This window comes from Lithobates pipiens, unplaced genomic scaffold (assembly GCF_037356315.1).
Source record: "Lithobates pipiens isolate NorthernLeopardFrog02 unplaced genomic scaffold, aLitPip1_a1.2 Scaffold_22, whole genome shotgun sequence".
NCBI classification, from domain to species: domain Eukaryota; kingdom Metazoa; phylum Chordata; class Amphibia; order Anura; family Ranidae; genus Lithobates; species Lithobates pipiens.
The window spans coordinates 263,312,815-263,330,910 of NW_027507784.1; the positions used below are offsets into that span (position 1 = coordinate 263,312,815).

An 18,096-nucleotide genomic window follows, 5' to 3' on the forward strand; every position below is an offset into this window, starting at 1 on the left:
AAAAGGCATGCCCCCCCCCCCAAATCCATGCCAGACCCTTATGAGAGCATGCAGCTCGGCAGGTCAGGAAAGTGAGGGAACAAGCGAGCGCCCCCCCCCCCCCCCAAACTATACTGGTCCGCATGCCCTCAATATGAGAGAGATGGCACCAGAAGACAGCTTGGAACTATTAATAGTTGTTTTGGTGAATGGGCAGGGGTACCCCATACCCATTCACATCTGAGGGGGGGGGGGTGTATGTCAGTGGACATGAAACCCACATACAGGTAAAAATATCAGAAGATGTTCTCCATTTTTACTCCAGTATCCTTCAGCGCACCCTAATTAAAGGAGAGCTATTCACAGGATGTCATTATCTGGTTCATTTTTATTGTGCACAGTTTCCTGTCCTGAAATCAGCATAGAGTGTATTGCATAGAAATGTGCTTTATAAATGTTGCAGTAATCTATTCTATTTTAAAGCAGAGCTACGGTCACAGTAAGACTTTACCCGTGATTTATGAAGAAATGCCTTCCCACTACTCCATTCAGTCAGTGCTATTGGAGGAAAGACCAGTATAAGCCAAGTCACTGAAGTCCTAGTTTACAATGGGCTATTGAGTCCCCATGTGACGGCACTAATTGATCCAGTGATGCTACATCAAGTCAAGCCACATGCTCCTCTTTGCTGAAGAAAGGAATAGTAAGCATATGCCAGGGAAGGATGGGTAATGAAGGCAAAAATAAATCTTTGCACTAAATGGGAATGCCAGTGTGTGAATCATTTAAAAAAGTTGGCAAAAAAAAAAAAAAAGGCATTCAGCAAGTTCTAAAACTAAACCATTATACATTATATACTTACAAGCAGCTCATCTTCTTCATACTCTAAAACAGTCTTGCCATCTTTTTGTTTTTCTACAACTGGATTTTTCACCACCTGAAGATTTTATCACGATACAATGTGTCAGTCATCATATTACTATGGTCATAAAAAACAAAAAACTGCCCAGGACCAATTAACCCTGGATAGATTTTACAACCAACATTAAAAAGTATATGTAGGCTTAACTGAAACTGGAAAGCCCTAGTATAACCAGGCGCCAATTTGAATAGTTCCATATGCTGACAGGTAAAAGGCTTCTGGAAAGCCCTAGAACTGACAGCACTGGTGTGAACTATGCCATTGGAAACAATATAACCTACTTTCCAGCTGTAACACAGCAACATGAGCGTTAGGCAGATATCAAGCCAATCCTTATCTATCAGCATATGGAACTATTCAAATCGGTGCCCAGTTATACAGGTACTGCAGCTTCCCAAACCTCATAGGGAGAGGAACACCGGAAAAAGATGAAAAAATAAATAAAATTAAAAAAAACAGAAAGTGCAATCCACACCGGAGATAAACTTTTAGGGCTGGTTCACACCACAAAAACGCACTCCAGATCTGTGCTGGATGCATTTCTGCATGCACGTGTTTATTGCGTTTCCAAGTGCTTTTTTTATTTTTTTTACTGTATTAGGGAGCGGTGTGTTTTAATTCATTCCAGTGCATTTTTCTATGCGTTCCAGTACAGTGCAGGAAAAATGCAGCATGTTCTACTTTTTTTTTCTGAAACTGGAAAGCCCTAGAACTGACAGCACTGGTGTGAACTATGCCGTTGGAAATCATATAACCTACTTTCCAAGCATTTTTGATGAAGAAAAAAAAAAAAACGCATTGGATGTGGTGTGAACTGGCCCTTATAACAAATAAAAAGATATATACACCATTGCATATACAGCATTTAACCACTACAATACAGGGCACTTTCGCCCCCTTCCTTCCCAGCCCAATTTTCAGCTTTCATCGATCTCGCACTCAATGACAATTGCGCGGTCATGCTACACTGTACCCAAATGAAATTTTTATCATTTCATTCGCACAAATAGAGCTTTATTTTGGCGGTATTTATTCACGACTCCGTTTTTTTATTTTTTGCGATATAAGCGCAAAAAAAGCGGAAATTTGGAAAAAAAAACAATATTTGCTTTTTTCTATTTTAAAAGAAATCCAATAAAATCTATTTTTGCCATAAATTTAAGCCAAAATGTATTCTGCTATATGTTTTTGGTAAAAAAAATTTCGTTAAGCGTATAATTGGTTTGTGTGATCACGGACATATGTACGCAAATGATCATGTACAGATGTGTGCAGGTGATCACGTACATATGTGTGCAGATAATCATTGGAACATGTGATTTTAGTGGGACATATGTGGGGGACATGTGTTTTTTTTATTTGGGGACATGTTTTTTTATTATTTGGGGACGTGTGTGTTTTGGGGACATGTGTGGTGACATGTGTATTGTGGTGACATGTGTGTTTACACTGTGTGGTGATCAGTTAGTAAAAAGCTGTAAAAACAGCTCATACTAACTGATCACCAGCCGGCTGCAGCGATCTGCTCTCCTCTCCTCAGCGATGACTTCTGTCTGAAGAGAGGAGGAGCCAATTGCCTAGCAACCGGCTGTTTGTTTACATCACATGACGGCCGTGATTGGACACAGCTGTCATGTGATCAGGAGGGCCAATCACAGAGCCCTCCTGCCGATCCGAGATGCTCCGTGTCCGGGTGACACAAGCACATCGGGGTCACGCCGCTGCGCGGGCACACGCGCGATCCCCCTCCTTCTGAAGGACGTTCCTGAACATCCTATCAGAAGTAGAGAGGGAAGTGGTTAAGGATCAGTGACCAGCTGCTGCTGATGCCTATGAGACGCTGTACTTTTCCACCTGACATGCAAGTGCAATGTTTTCTATATTTTTTTGTAATTAAAAAAACTGTTATGGGATTGCGCTTCCCGTTTGTTTTATCATAATTTACTATCTTTTGTGTAATACCTGCTATGAATAAACCAATACCTTTTAGATAAACATCCAAGATTTACATTTTATTAAAATTTAAAGGGTCAGTCCACACAAAAGTAATATTTCAGTTGATGCAGAAGAGTTAAAATCACCCAACAGTTTCTTTCATTTCTCAGGGACTTTATTTGTAAGATCTCAGAGCTGGCGTTCCTGGCTCTCCGCATGTTCTATGGCCATTATTAGGGCTTCCTGTTCTCCAAGTTGGATTTTTTCTTTTATTTTGATATTATGGAGAAAGAAACAGGATGCAACAGAAACAACTTAAAACTCCCAAGTGGGCAAACAGTCAGGAATCTCAATGTTGGAATATATATCACATATAAAAAGTCAGCTGAGCATAGCGGGCTCCACTTACCAGCTGTGCTCAAAAGTTTGCATGGCAGAAATGTTGGCATTTATATTGAAAATATGACTAATCATGACAAAAAACTGTCTTTCATTCAAGATTAGTGATCACATGAAGCCATTTATTATCACAGATTTTTGGCTCCTTTTAAAATCATAATGATCCATGTGAGAGCTAACAAACTCATTGAATATTTATACACAGACACTAATTTTGATTTAAAAAAAACACAAATGTGAGAAATTAACCTTTAATTGCCATTTTAACCTGTGTGTGCCACCTTGTGTGTCTGTACCAAGGCCAAACATTCCAGGGTATATAAACTTTAGATCAGAGCCAGATGGGTGATTTCTGTTATCGTTATGATTTAAAAGGAGGCAAAAAATTATGTGATAATAAATGTGATCACTATCCTTGAATAAAAGACCATTTTTGGCATGATTAATCATATTTTAAATATAAATGCCAAAATGTTACAATTTCTGCCAGGTTATGCAAACTTTTTAACACAACTGTATATCCAAAATATCACTTCTGGGAAGAGTGACATCTTTAAAAGTCTACGCGGATTCAAAAAGTTTTAAAGTCATACCATAACCATCCAAAATCCTTCTTCAGGTTCATGAAAATACTGTCTATTCTTCTGTGTGTGTAATGACTGCGCTGGTTTTGATGGGTTAAATGTTCTAAACAATAAAAATAAAAGAACAGTCTGTCAACGAGAGTAAATGCCACAGTTCCAGATGAATATATTTATTCATTGTAAAGTTGGGAAGCAGCACACAAAGGAACTAGAAAAGCTGAAATGTCAAATAGCGCTGTTGTCCTCCTGGTTTTGTAGGATAGAATGGGTAGATCACAACATTCGGTCCACTTCAAAGTGCATCTTATGCTATATCTTTACAAGTTTTGGCTGAAGTGGTAAAGGGGTAGACACACAGTAAGGGTTTTATTGCTGTAGGTGTTCCAGTAAGGGAGCTTTACTTTATAGCTAGCCCTAAGACCCCTTTCACACTGGGGCATTTTAGCTTTAAAAAAAAAAAAAAAAAAAAAAAAAAAAAAAAAAAGCGCCTGAAAGAAGCCGCAACTACAATCCCAATGTGAAAGCCCGAGTGCTTTCACACTGAGGCGCCGCGCTGGCAGGGCGTCAAAAAAGTCCTGCAAGTAGCTTCTTTGCAGCGCTTTTGGAGCGGTGAATACACTGCTCCTAAAGCGCCCCTTCCCATTGAAATCAATGGGAAGCGCCTGCAAAGCGCTTTTGGCAGTGGCGCTTTTAACCCTTTATTTGGCCACTAGCAGGGGTTAAAAGTGCCCCACTAGCGCTCAAAAAATGCTGGTAAAGTGCCGCTAGTTTAAGCTGTGCTTTAGGAGCGTTTTTCGGGGCCCTGGCAGTGTGAAAGGGCTCTTAAAGCACTTGGGCTTTCACATTGGGATTGCAGATGAGGCTTCTTTCAAGCGCTTTGCAGGCGCTTTTTTTAACGATAAAGCGCCTGAACACCTAAAAAACGCTCCAGTGTGAAAGGGGTCTAAGAAGGGGATGCAGATCCCCGAAATGTGCTGGTTTCCTGTAAATCTGAAACAAACATTGTCATTTTCTCTATGGCACAAGTTATAAGCTAGACAAACTGCTCAGCAGTGCTAGCAGGCAAGATGGGCCTCCGAAAAGACCACATTAATCTAGACACAATACATGTGTATATAGATCATGTACCTGGTAAACTGCACAATTGCTTCACATAAACCAACATTTTTTATTTTTTCATTCTTCTCTATTTCATTTGGATGGTAAAAGAGAATTTTGTTTTCTTCCTGCAAATTAAAAACAGAACAAATAAGTAAATATGAGATAGAGAGATATATATATATATATATATATATACACACACACACACACACACACACACACACTCACACCTATCTATCTATCTATGCAGAGCGCAAGAGCGGGAGGGAGAGCGCGCGTGTACACACGCGTGTACACACACACACACACATTATATATTACACACACACACACACACACACACACACTAAACTTTTTTAACATTTGTCCTTTACATTTTGTGGTAGAGGATGAAGAGATGGTGCCAATTGCAACTTTTCTGGAACTGTCACCCATGCATCTGCCTAGAGTGGACAGTTTTTAATAGGAAAGCAGGGGGACTGGCAGGAACACCAGGTATTTCACACAAAGAAAGCAATACAAAGAGAACTGGATAGCTATGATTAAGTGCCTTTAACAATGTGAAACGCATCAGTTTCATCTGGACCTGTGTCTCTGATTGATGTATGGATTAAGCTTAATTCAATAAAGGCATTATTTTGAAGTGCGGCCGTCCTTTTCTGCCAAAGAGAACAGGATACTTTTTCAAACAAGTGCATGGTACAGCAGGCATATATCAGGAATATAAAACGTTGGGATAGCATATTCTTTAATTTCCAAGTTTACAAAAATGTACTACAGGATAATGTCATAGTGGCTGTCTGTCAGCTGAAGCTTAGTAGAAGTTGGGTGATACAGCAGGACAATGACCTTCATGTCGCGTAAACACGATCGGACTTTCCGACAGCAAAACTGTGAAATTTTGTTTGAAGGGTGTTGGCTCCAACTTGTCTTGCGTACACACGGTCAGACAAATGTTGGCCAACAATTACGAACATAGAGACGTACAAAACATACATCAGGGGTTGACAAATTTGCTTGGAATCTAGGAGCCAGCTTAAAAAGTTAGGAGCCAGGTCCGTGACGGCGATCCGGACCTGTCACTGGCCTGACATGGAGATGAGTGAGGGGAAGATAGCAGCAGCGCCGTCGCCGCCCCCCCCCCCGTCTCCAAGTCATTGCCCATAGCTCTTAGAGGGACATTTTTTTTTTTTTCAAATGACAATTTTTTTTTCAATTGCATTTTAGTGTAAATATGAGATCCGAGGTCTCTCTGACCCCAGATCTCATATTTAAGAGGACCTGTCATGCTTTTTCTATTACAAGGGATTTTTACATTCCTTGTAATAAGAATAAAAGTGACACAACATTTTTTTTAAAAGAACAGTGGAAAAAAAAAAAAGTTAAAATAAGCAGAAAAAATAATAATTTTTAAACGCGCCCTGTCCTGCCCGCATATAAAATCGGTGTTCGAACCACACATAGGAGGTAGCACCGTGATCGGTAGAGTGAGAGCAATAATTCTAGCCCCAGACCTCCTCTGTAACTCAAAACGTGCAACCTGTAGAATTTTTTTAAACATCGCCTATGGAGATTTTAAAGGGTAAAAGTTTGTCGCCATTCCATGAGCGGGTGCAATTTTGAAGCGTGACATGTTGGGTATCAATTTACTCGGCGTAACATTATCTTTCACAGTATAAAAAATAATTGGGCTAACTTTACTGTTGTCTTATTTTTTTATTAACTAAATTATTTTTCCCAACAAAAGTGCGCTTGTAAGTCCGCTGCACAAATACGGTGTGACAGACAGTATTGCAACAACCACCATTTTATTCTCTAGGGTGTTAGAATAAAAAATATATATAATGTTTAGGGGGTTCTAAATAAAGGGAAGAAGAGGCAGGTAATATAAAACAGTCATTAGCATTGCTGGTTTGTCATACCAACGGCGACCACAAGAGGGCGCCAGATTCCATAAGGAATCATAGGACCGCAGAAGGCCTCAAAGCCGCGGCCTAAATTTTCGGCCGCCGGCGGAACGGCCCGACGCGATCACGCTGGGGGGGTCCACAGAGACAGGATACCCCCAGCTGTGCTGCCCCAGGCGCGAGGTCGCTATTTCTAGTCGCCAATGCGACCTGGCGCCCGGGTTTTGTCGAGCCCTGACATACATGATATCTCCATTACGAACGCTAGTGTTACAAGACCGAGCTCTTCCGGCTCCTCCTAAATTCCGAGCATGCGTGTTTGTACTTTGGACTTTTGTCCGACGGACTTGTGTACACACGATCGGAAAGTCCGACAACAAACATTTGTTGGCGGAAAATTTGAGAACCTGCTAGCCAACATTCGTTGGCGAAAAGTACAACGACAAATGTCCGATGGAGCTTACACATGATCGGACTTACCGCCAACAAGCTCACATCCAACGTTTCCCCATTGAAAAATCCGATTGTGTGTACGCGGCATAAGCATTGAAGTAAATCCAATATGGACTGGCTTCAGAAAAAGAAAATGCGCTTTTTGGAGTGGCGCAGTCAGAGCCTAGACCTTAATCCCATAGAGATGCTGTGGAATGACTTCAAGAGAACTGGTCACACCAGACATCAAAAATGTGGTCAAAAATTCTTCCTGAATGTTGTGCAGGTCTGATCCAGAGCTACGGAAAGCACTTAATTTAAGTCACTGTTGCCAATGGTTAACTAGCAATTAACTCCAAAAGTTCAGTTACTTTTTCCTCCAACACTGTGAATGTTTAATGGCTGTGTTCAATAAAGACACAAGAAATAAGAAAAGAATTGTTTGTGTTTTATCAGCTTAAGCTTTGTGAATGGTCCTGCAGTCTTCTGGGACCTGTGACGTGTCCCAGAAGACTGTAATCCAAGTGGAAGTAGGAGCGGGTACTCCAACTAGTTAACCACCCCACCCCCCCCCCCCTCCAAAGAAATGACATGTCACGCGTGTCAGAAGAGGATGACTTAAAGCAGAACTTCCCCTTTTGGGGGAAGTTCCACTTTAATTGAAGAAGCTGAAGCTAGAAGCCGATTGACTACCATGCACAGCTGCACCCGATGTTGCACTCTCCAATTTTAGTAAATCAATCTCACTGTGTTTGTCTATGTGTTGTGTCCTAGAGGATCAGTTCACAATTTATGGAAAATGAGTGCAGAAAACCATTTCATTCCACGGGGTTCAGATTTACCAAAACCATACAATGAAGTCAAACCTGAACACTGTGCTCTCCTGCTTAGGGCCGGTTCACACTGCGGGCGATGCGAGGCGACACCGACTTGCCTCGCCGCGACCTGCCGCGACCTCAGCGGCGATTTGCAAATGACTTCTGTATAGAAGTCAATGCAAGTCGCCCCGAGGTCGCCCAGAAGTAGTACAGGAACCTTTTTTCTGAGTCGGAGCGACTCGAGTCGCTCCTCTCAGAACGGTTCCATTGTACAGGACGGGGGCGACTTGTCAGATTGCGGCGAGGCAAGTCGTGTCGCCTCGCATCGCCCGCAGTGTGAACCGGCCCTAAGAGTTTAAAATTTGTATACAAATCAGGCAGGCCCTTGCACTACATGGTTTTGATAAATCTGAAGACAAAAATCTGCAGAAAATCGAATAGGGTGTATGAAAAAGGGAAGAGAACTGTCCCGGGGATTGTACGGGCAAGGGTTGAAGAAAAAGTAACAAAGTAAAGAAATAAGAAAACCCTCACCTATACAATGCCCGGGAAAATTCTCTTCCCTTTTTTTGCTCGATTTGGGATGTGGTTGTGGGTTGTTCCATTTTTTTGTTATTAGGTAGGCTTCCTTACTTTTTCTAATAGTGTGTATGGGGCTTTAGTTACACGACGTCAGGTCTGCTTCTTCTCCGGTAGTGTTTTTTTTTTGTTACAAGATTGTATTATCCATCTTGGGGGTTATGTGGTCTGTGGACCACTAGAATGGCGATCACGCTCTCCCTGTCAGGTATGTCTATTTACTTTTTACTATGAAGAATACCAGAGAAGGTGCTGCTACACGCAACGATGAGCAGGAACAAGCTCTCAAGTGGACAGGAGTTAGAAATAAAATAAAAAAATGAAATACACATAAGTCATAGAAAGCTGCATTCATATGAGCGATTAAGCACACCATGCGATTTCCAGCTGAAGAAATTTGCAGATTCCAGTGGCTGGAATGGCAGGTGTGTAGGAAAAGCTGGTGCGACTCAGCCCATACAATAAAATGACAGACTGAAGGCAACTGCAGCCATTTGTGACTAATCACACAGCCAACAATCACCTGCAACAATTGTGGCTGCATACATTATGTGTGCTATTGCATTGAATTGGCTGAGTGACACACTGCTGACAATCCAGTCGCAAGAAGAACCTGCAGATTCTTGCCAATGGAATTTGGAGGGTGTGCTAATTGCCTGTGTGAATGTAGTGTAAGAAGTCAGGGGTGGACTGAGCCCACCAGGCTTGACCTACAACTATAATAATATTACTTATGGGTCTTTTGACGCTATAAACAATCAATACTATGGTAAGCTTCCTGCTTGGGGCTAAATTAGTTTTGCAGTTTAAATTACTCACAAGACCTCTTTTGATATTATTACCAGGATATTTTAGCTTAGCGACAATGTCAGCTGGATTCAATGAGCCAATGCAAAGGGCAATAAAGACATGCAAAGTGCTGCAAGGCTGGTCCAAGATAGCCTATAATCCACAAGTGATGTCATAGCTGAGCACTTCTGGGAAAATAAGGCAGTGCAAGGGTTAAAACTTGAGCAATGTGCAATCATAACTTCAGAAATAGCAGATTGTCCCTTTAAATGTTGCTTTTTTTTATTTTTACAATTTTACATACAGGGAAGAGAACAATCCCACTACAGGTTATGAGCTACATGTAATGCCGCATACACACGACCGGACTTTGACAGTCTAGGTCCAACGGTCTTCCCGACAGACTTTCGGCAGAGGGCCGGTAGACTTACTGAACGAAATGGACTTGGTCACACATGACCGGACTAAGTCCGTTAGTTTTGAACGTGAGGACGTAAACGGGACTATACAAGGAAGTTCAATAGCCAGTAGCCAATAGCTGCCCTTGCGTCGTATTTGGTCTGTCGGACTAGCACACAGACAAGCGGTTTACCTGATTTTTAGTCCGCTGGATAGATTTGAAACATGTATTATTTCTAGGTCCATCAGACTTTTGGGAAAAAAATTCCGCTGGAGCCCACACATGATCGAATCGTCTGACAGTTCTAGTCCGCCGGACCAAGTCTGCCAGAAAGTCAGATCGTGTGTACGCGGCATAAATGTCAGACAAGTTGGCTAGAAAAACTGTAGTAAACTCCTGATAAAGCCATATCTCTGCAATTATAGGCAGATTTTACCCAGATGCCACACAATGTCATTACCAACATGGCAGCACCTGGGAACTAATCCTCGGATGAAGGAAGATCAGTACACGGCTACTCTACTGCTGCAGTATTAGTTTAGTTACTAACAGTGGCAGCTGGTGGTATTTTTTTTTGGGGGGGGGGGGGGAGGGGGGCGGCAAACAGCGCACCTGTCCCCTCCCCCAGTTCGGGTGGGTTGGCTGGTCCACTTACCCCATCCATGGCAGGCAATCACGGGCAGCTTCCCCTTCTCTCCCCCCGCAGGCATCACGTCAGCTTCTCCTTCCCCTGCTCGATGGCTTCCGTCTCCTCCCCAGTCAATCTCTTCTCCTTTCGACCAACCAGGAAACGGGTCTCAGACCTGCTTCCTAATTGGCAGAGAGGAGATTCAGTGTGAGAATAGTGAATAATTCATTCGCTGTTCTCACACACCTGGGTGGGCTCTAAACACATTCCCTGCTCCCCAAGCACACACTTTTTTAAAGCTTATTAGAGCCTGCGGCTCTAAATCGGTGCTTCAAAAAAAACAAACACATCCACCTCGCATTGGAATTCATGCGCTTGGCATCCTGACTTCTAGTCTTAGGAGATTTGGAGTGAGATTTCATGAGGTCTCCACTGTGCTGCTCACTGTTTTCCTGGCTGGAGGCTCTGATTTAGGAAAGTAAAGCCTCTAAAATGAGTGCATCCACACACAGTGCAGTACAAGACATAGTAAGTCAGTAATGAAGGAAAGATCAGCTTCATGGAGACTACAGGCAATAAGGGTGACAAGTCCTTTTCCCTCTGTCTGTCTGGCTGACATAACTTCCAGAGTTCAATTCCTCTTTAAGCAGTGGGTGGGATTTGTGTTTTCAAGGAAAAAAAAATCCTTTACAATCATTTTAAAGGCTAGTGTATATTTTAACCGTGTGCTTAGGCGTCTGGCTAGACTACGGAAGAGCTAAAGATATATCAATGTATTATTACCTCTCCTTCTCTTGGGCCAAACTTGGGATTATAGATGAAAAAATTTAGTAAGGACGGGGCAAAGTGCTTCTCCTGCACCGCAAACGCCATCCTAGAAAAGAAATCAAGACACAAATTAATACGGTTATGAAATGGTCAGTTTACTTTCCTTCCCTCCTCTTGTTTGCAAGACCCACATCTACTTCTGCCAATAAGTCAGTTATGCAAATGAACCGCTTTTGACCAGCATGCCTCAGTGTCAAATCAAAAAGGTAATTCAGCCCCGGAAGATTCGGCTGCTGAATCACTGGCCGTTTTTTGCAATTCGGCACTGCGTCGCTTTAACCCACAATTGCGTGGTCGTGCGACGTTGTACCCAAACAAAATTGACGTCCTTTTTTCCCCACAAATAGAGATCTCTTTTGGTAGTATTTGATTGCCTCTGCGGTTTTTATTTTTTGCGCTATAAAAAAAAAAAAAAAAAAAAAAAAAGAAGAAGAGCGACAATTTTGAAAAAAAAAAAAAAAAAACACAATAAAAAGCTATTTTTCTCAGTTTAGGCCAATATGTATTCTTTTACATATTTTTTGCAAAAAATAAAAAGCCGCAATAAGCGTATATTGATTGGTTTGAACAAAAAGGCTCTCTAGCTTTTCTAAAATGACCAGTTATTGCATCACAATTGTCCTTTTTATACTGGCGACTCTTTCCCCAGGCACCCAATGCCACCACTTTACTGGAAGTGGTGGTTGCCACCTCGCAAGAGCCCTTAACGGAATTGGGGGGGGGGGGGGGAATCGTTACCTCCTTCTCCTAAAGAACTGTTTTTTTTTTCTACTGTTAAAACATAAAAACAAAACAAAGGAAAAAATAAAATAAAAAAGCAACTATACCGAGCCCTTTAGTTGCACTCCAAAGCAGCACCCTTAGTGCTCATTCACATGTAAAGTTGGAGGGTGGTAAAACCCTGCGGGCCACTTTACTTCCATTCACATGTATATGCGTTTGTATGTATGCACACACAAACTTTCCCTCTTTTGATTTTATGGCTCTAAACGCAGTGCAAGTTCACTGATCTTTGTACACTATTTTCACAGTCCCATAGACAACATTGGAACTGCATTCAGATCCATAAAAAAAAAAAAAAAATAGTACTGCCTGCATGAGTACTAAACCACCATGTGCACTCCATAACCCCCCAGCTATTTGTCACATCATACACACTACTGGGGGGAATTTTGTATAACGGAAACTGGCAGAATCTGGAGCAGCTGTGCATGGCAACCAATCAGATTCTAGCTTCAGCTTGTTAAAGCGGAAGTCCGCGTTTTTTTTTTTTTTTTTTTTTTAAAGCCAGCAGCTACAAATACTGCAGCTGCTGACCTTTAAAATAGTGACACTTACCTGTCCAGCGCGCCCGCGATGTTGGCACCCGAAGCCGATCTCTCGATCGTCTCTCGGGTGCTGCCGCCGCCATCTTGGGTATGGGAATCAGGAAGTGGAGCCTTTCGGCTTCATTTCCCGGTTCCCTACTGCGCATGTGCGAGTCGCACTGCACAATAAGGATGGACCCGCTGCCTCTGGGATCTGTGTGTTTCCCAGCAGGCAGCGGGGGACTTTCGGAAAGGGGCGTAATCTACGCCCCTTTCCGCAGAGAGCTATCCCGGAAGTGGGTGCAGATACCTGTACTGTACAGGTACCTGCACCCCCTTCCCCCCCTGAAAGGTGCCAATTGTGGCGCCAGAGGGGGGGAGGAATCCAATGAGCGGAAGGTCCACTTTAGGGTGGACCTCCGCTTTAAAGAGGAGCTGCAGTCAGTTTTTTGAAAATTCAAGTCAGCAGCTACAAAAACTACAGCTACGGCCATGTAATACAGAGACTTACCTGTACCAGGATCCAGCGCTGTGCTCACCAGAGAGGCACCAGGGGCTGTTCTCAGTACCTGCATCTTAAAGAGGAACTGCTCACGTAATTTGTAATAAAAACATCTTTGCCCTTCTGAAGCTTCCCTCCAACCACTTTGCATATTATTTTATATATACTGTGATTCTGTACTTGCCAAATATTCTGCAGAAATCTCCCTCCACCGGGTCTAGCTGAAACCATTTTAACTGTTGGCAGCTGAAGCTGCTGCCTATTCCCTTCCTGGATACACATCTCCAGCTCTGCAGCTTACATATGTCCTGCTATGATTCACCCCCTCCCTTCCTGGGAACTCTCACCAGAGAGAGAGAGAGAGAGAGAGAGAGCTGTGCATGATGTCATAAGCCTAGGCATTTTACCAGACAAGAAACAGGAAGTGGTGCTGTATAAGGTATTTACTGGCAGAAAAAAAATGTTTTACTGTCCAAAGTTAAAACAAGGGCAGAAGATTTAATAGATGGACAGTTGAAAACATGACTGAAGGTCCGCTTTAACTGTGGCTTCACAGTCGGGGTGCCCTATGTTCACTACTGATCAAATTCTGTACAACCAGCCTATCGGATTTTCCCTGTTCGATCAGTGCGGCTGGCACCGCTGCTCAGTGTATTCTGATGGTGGGGGAAGTCTTCCCGTTGTCATAATAAGATAGCTCGCTGGAATGGAGGAATCCTCCAACCACATAGGGTATGTTGAACCTACTGGTAAAAAAAAAAAAAAAAAAAAATATTACTAATATTACTATTTTCAGAAGAAATTTAAACGGTGAACACCCTACACCAGGGATCCTCAAACTACGGCCCTCCAGCTGTTGCGGAACTACACATCCCATGGGGCATTGTAAAACACTGGCATGACTGGGCATGATGGGAATTGTAGTTCCTGAACAACTGGAGAGCTGTAGTTTGAAGCCCCCTGCACCTACCTCTGTGGGCAGTTCAGTTTCCCCGTCCATGAAGCCTGGCACAGCAGTTCAGGGGGTTTGAAAGCCGTATTCTGTCTCTTCTTTCCTTAGGGGCACCAGGGCAGATCAGCCTGGTCAAATACCTATGCCAACCAACCAGAACTGCTCTCATTGCTTTTCTCCATCCTGGTGTCCCTAGGGAAAGGCAAGGAAGAACAGCGTGGTTTTCAAACCCCAGGACTGCTGCACCAGGAAGTTAGGGTTGCCACCTGTCCAAGATTCACCCGGACAGTTCAGGTTTGGAATTATGGGTCCGGGTTTCAGACTGCCTGAAAACCAGACACATTATTCAGACTGGACTATTGTTTCCCAGCAGGGTTGCTGGCTGCAGTTGCCTAAGTTGAGAGTGTCTGTTACACTCTTTAACACTGCCCAAAGCCAGCACCAACACCCCCCCCCCCCCAACACAGACAGGAGAGACTGTACCTCAGAAAAGGAAAGTAAGTTGGGGTTGGAAATTTGAAGTCCAGCAGCCTCAGATACATCTGGATGAGGGGTTCTGACTTCCAAGGGGTGAGTGAGCTCACCATCCATCCGTCTGTTACTGATGTCTCCCCCCTCCCCCTTCCCTCTCCTGCCTCTGAGTGTGTACACTAAGGTAAATCAGGGTTCCCTGAGCACCCCTTACATCAGAGTTCCCCTTTACACTAGAGACCCCAGAGTTCTCCCTTACATCAGAGTCCCCCCTCCTTAAATCAGGGTTCCCTGAGCACCCCTTACATCAGAGTTCCCCTTTACACTAGAGGCCCCAGAGTTCTCCCTTACATCAGAGTCTGCAGAGCCCCCCCTTACATTGAAAGGGAACTCTGAGAGTTCAGATGTAAAAGGGGAACTCTGTGGACTCTGATGTAAAGGGGGGACTCTTGTTCTTAAAGCAGAGTTCCACCCAAAAATGGAACTTCCGCTTTAAGCACTCCTCGCCCCATTACATGCCACATTTGGCATGTCATTTTTTTTGGAGGGGGGGGGGGGCTTCATTAGGAGGGGGACTTCCTGTCCCACTTCCTCCTTCCGCCCAGGGACTGCCAAGGCGACTCCTTCTTTCACTTTAGGCGGCCCCTCCCTCTAGGCGATCTCCTGTGACACGTGACAGGTCCCAGGAGATCGCCTATCCACTCCAGGAGCACAGTGTGACTTGCGCATGCGCCGTACCTGCACGGCCATGAAGCTGAAAGTGGCAATGGAGGTGCCGGCGGAGAGGAGAGGGAGAGGAGTGACACCCCGTTTGGCCGCATCGCTGGACCATGGAACAGGTAAGTGTCTGTTTAATAAAAGTCAGCAACTACACTTTTTGTGTAGTATGCATAGTTTATACTTTTTGTGTAATATATGTATAGTTTATACTATAAAAAAAAATGCAATGCCCTGCTAAAGTGTTCGGGTTTGACTTGAAGAAAAGGTGGCAACCCTACAGGACGTGTGAGTGTGTGTAGAAAAAATGGATCACCCAAGGAGGTAAGTGATAGCCAGTAGGAGGAGCAGAGTGTTAGTTCACCTTTTATTTGTTTTCTGATGAGGTGCACCATAACCAGTTATGCTTTGAAAATGAAAGCTAGAAGCTGATTGGTTGCTATGCCCTGCTGCTCCAGATAGTGTCTGTTTACAGACTCCTTGTCCCCAGTGCAGGAAATACATGAGCTGCAATCACTGTGAATAGAACAGGTACCTCTCCTGATTTCCTCCGCTCACTGCACACAGATAGGGAAAGGAAGGAGCAGGTTCATCCCCCTCTCCAGTATGCACAGCCCCGTCTGATCCTCTGCAATCTGGACAGCAGCCACCGAGCCTCGCTCCCGGCTCCTATAATCCTCCTCCTCTGTACTTCCGAACTGTCAGCACTCGGTGCTCCTAAAATACAGCAAAACCCCGGTGACAAGACTACAGGCTCTGCCGTATATGCACTGCTGCTTCCTGTAACACACAGCAGTCACCTGGTCTCCAGTGTTACTCTCCCTACAACACTAGAGCAGAGCTCTATGTCAAATCATAAACAGGAAGTGTCTGCAGCTCCGGCCATTTTGTTGAAGCCTAAAAGCAACAGCATAGACCAATGCAAGTTGCATATATTTTTTATTTTCATTTTTGGTTCATTATTTGTTGCATTCGCATATAACAGTTATGTTTGCAATATTTTGATAACTTCTCACTATATTGTGGCGGTAGTGTTTCACTGACATATCCCCAACTCAGGGGTTGTAACACATGAACAGCGCCACAGCTACCTTTGAAATGTATATTTGCACTTTACATTCCACCTAGGTTGTTGTACCAGTAGGGGCAGCAGTTCATCACCAGCAGTCATTTTTAGCCATCAGCGCGGGATCATTTAGAACTTTTTTATAGTGTATGTGATAGGGTGCCGCTGAGCGATCAGAAATAGCTGGCAGTGGATGCTCCTGCTCGCGGCGACTCTCACTCCCTGTGGTGCAGGCTTGCGATTCGGTCACCACACAGTTTAGTACTGAGCCCTCGCCTGCAGGTCCAGGCAGTGGTCCCAAGAGAGCAAATTTTGGCCCCACACAGGCTTTTTGTTCCCACTCCCAGAATTCTGTTCTACTTCCCCAGCCAGCTAAGATTTGTAGTCCATAACAGTCCGACTGAGTATAGAACTGGACTACATGTTCCAAGATGCATTCTCATATAGGGTGAGCAGACATCCCTGGTTTCTGCGGACAGTCCCCGGATTGAGGACGCTGTCCCTGGACCAAGTCTGTCCCCGGTTTTGTCCCCGGATTGTATTTGAACAGGGTCTGGGGCAATCTGAAATACAGTCAGTGCAGAATAAAAAAAAAAATCTGAATTACACACCCCCGCTCTGTCGCTCCTACTAGCTTAGGGGGGTGTATATTTGTTACATTATCCTGCCCCTTTCTGATGATCATGTGGTGGTCGGAGCGGAGGGAATATTTCCTCAGTTTCAGGTGCATGCCCATCCAGCTCTGCTCACATGTTCTTCTGCCTTGGCTCAAGTCCCAGCCAGCCACCTGCCTGTTTATCTCCTTGCCTTCCCTGGTGGAAGGCAAGGAGAAGAAGAAGATGGAGGAAGAAACTGAAGGATGAAGGAAAGAAGAAGGAAGAAGACCAGAAGAAAGAAGATGGAAAGAAGAAGACTTTAATAAAGGAATTGTCAAAAACTGTCTCTTGTCATTTTTAACACTTTTGTCACTTTTTTGGTGAAATGGTACCTTACCATTTTACACGGGGGGGGAGGCCGGGATCTGGGGGTCCCCTTGTTAAAGGGGGCTTCCAGATTCCTATAAGCCCCCCGCCCGCAGACCCCCACAACCACCGGCCAGGGTTGTGGGGAAGAGGCCCTTGTCCTCATTAACATGGGGACAAGGGGCTTTGGGGGGTACCCCAAAGCACCCTCCCTATGTTGAGGGTGCTCGTTCCCCCCTCTTTTCCTGCGGCCTGCCAGGTTGCGTGCTCGGATAAGGGTCTGGTATGAATTTTGAGGGGGACCCCATGCCATTTTTTTGGGCGTGGGTTCCCCTTTTTTTAAATTAAAGTCGCCTGGCCTGGGGGCAACTAAAAGTCGTGTTGTAAGTCTCCCCAAGTCATGTTGTAAGTCATCCCAAGTCGCGCTGTGATTCACACTCAAGTCGTGGCCTGGTACGGTTCAGGAGGGGGGGCACTCTCTCGTTCCCCTCTCTTTTACTGCGGCCTGCCAGGTTGCGTGCTCGGATAAGGGTCTAATATGGATTTTGAGGGGGACCCCCGTGCCATTTTTTTTTTTTTGCCGCGGGTTTCCCCTAAAATCCATGCCAGACTTGAAGGGTCTGGTATGGATTTTGAGGAAGACCCCCACACCATTTTTTTGGCGTGGGTCCCCCTTTTTTTAAATGAAAGTCGCCTGGCCTAGGGCAACTTAAAGTCGCGTTGTAAATCGCCCCAAGTCATGTTGTAAGTCATCCCAAGTCGTGCTGTGATTCACACTCAAGTCGTGTCCAAGTTGCCTCCCAAAGTCGCACTGGAAG

General features: G+C 44.2%; 1 protein-coding gene across 2 annotated transcripts in view; it reads right to left on the bottom strand.

The window, feature by feature from the left end:
• Nucleotides 1-16,068, bottom strand: part of CCZ1 (CCZ1 vacuolar protein trafficking and biogenesis associated) — a 76,585-nt gene extending 60,517 nt beyond the window's left edge. Inside the window, exons 1-5 of one of the 2 annotated variants that reach the window (XM_077449033.1) lie at nucleotides 15,786-16,068; nucleotides 11,257-11,347; nucleotides 4,948-5,045; nucleotides 3,829-3,922; nucleotides 842-916 (exon numbers count right to left, since the gene is read on the bottom strand). In XM_077449033.1, coding sequence (XP_077305159.1) covers nucleotides 842-916; nucleotides 3,829-3,922; nucleotides 4,948-5,045; nucleotides 11,257-11,346 — 357 coding nt within the window. In that variant the 5' untranslated portion in view covers nucleotide 11,347; nucleotides 15,786-16,068. The remainder of the gene's footprint in view (nucleotides 1-841; nucleotides 917-3,828; nucleotides 3,923-4,947; nucleotides 5,046-11,256; nucleotides 11,348-15,785) is intronic. The other variant, XM_077449034.1, reaches the window with a different exon arrangement.
• Nucleotides 16,069-18,096: the final 2,028 nt, after the last annotated feature.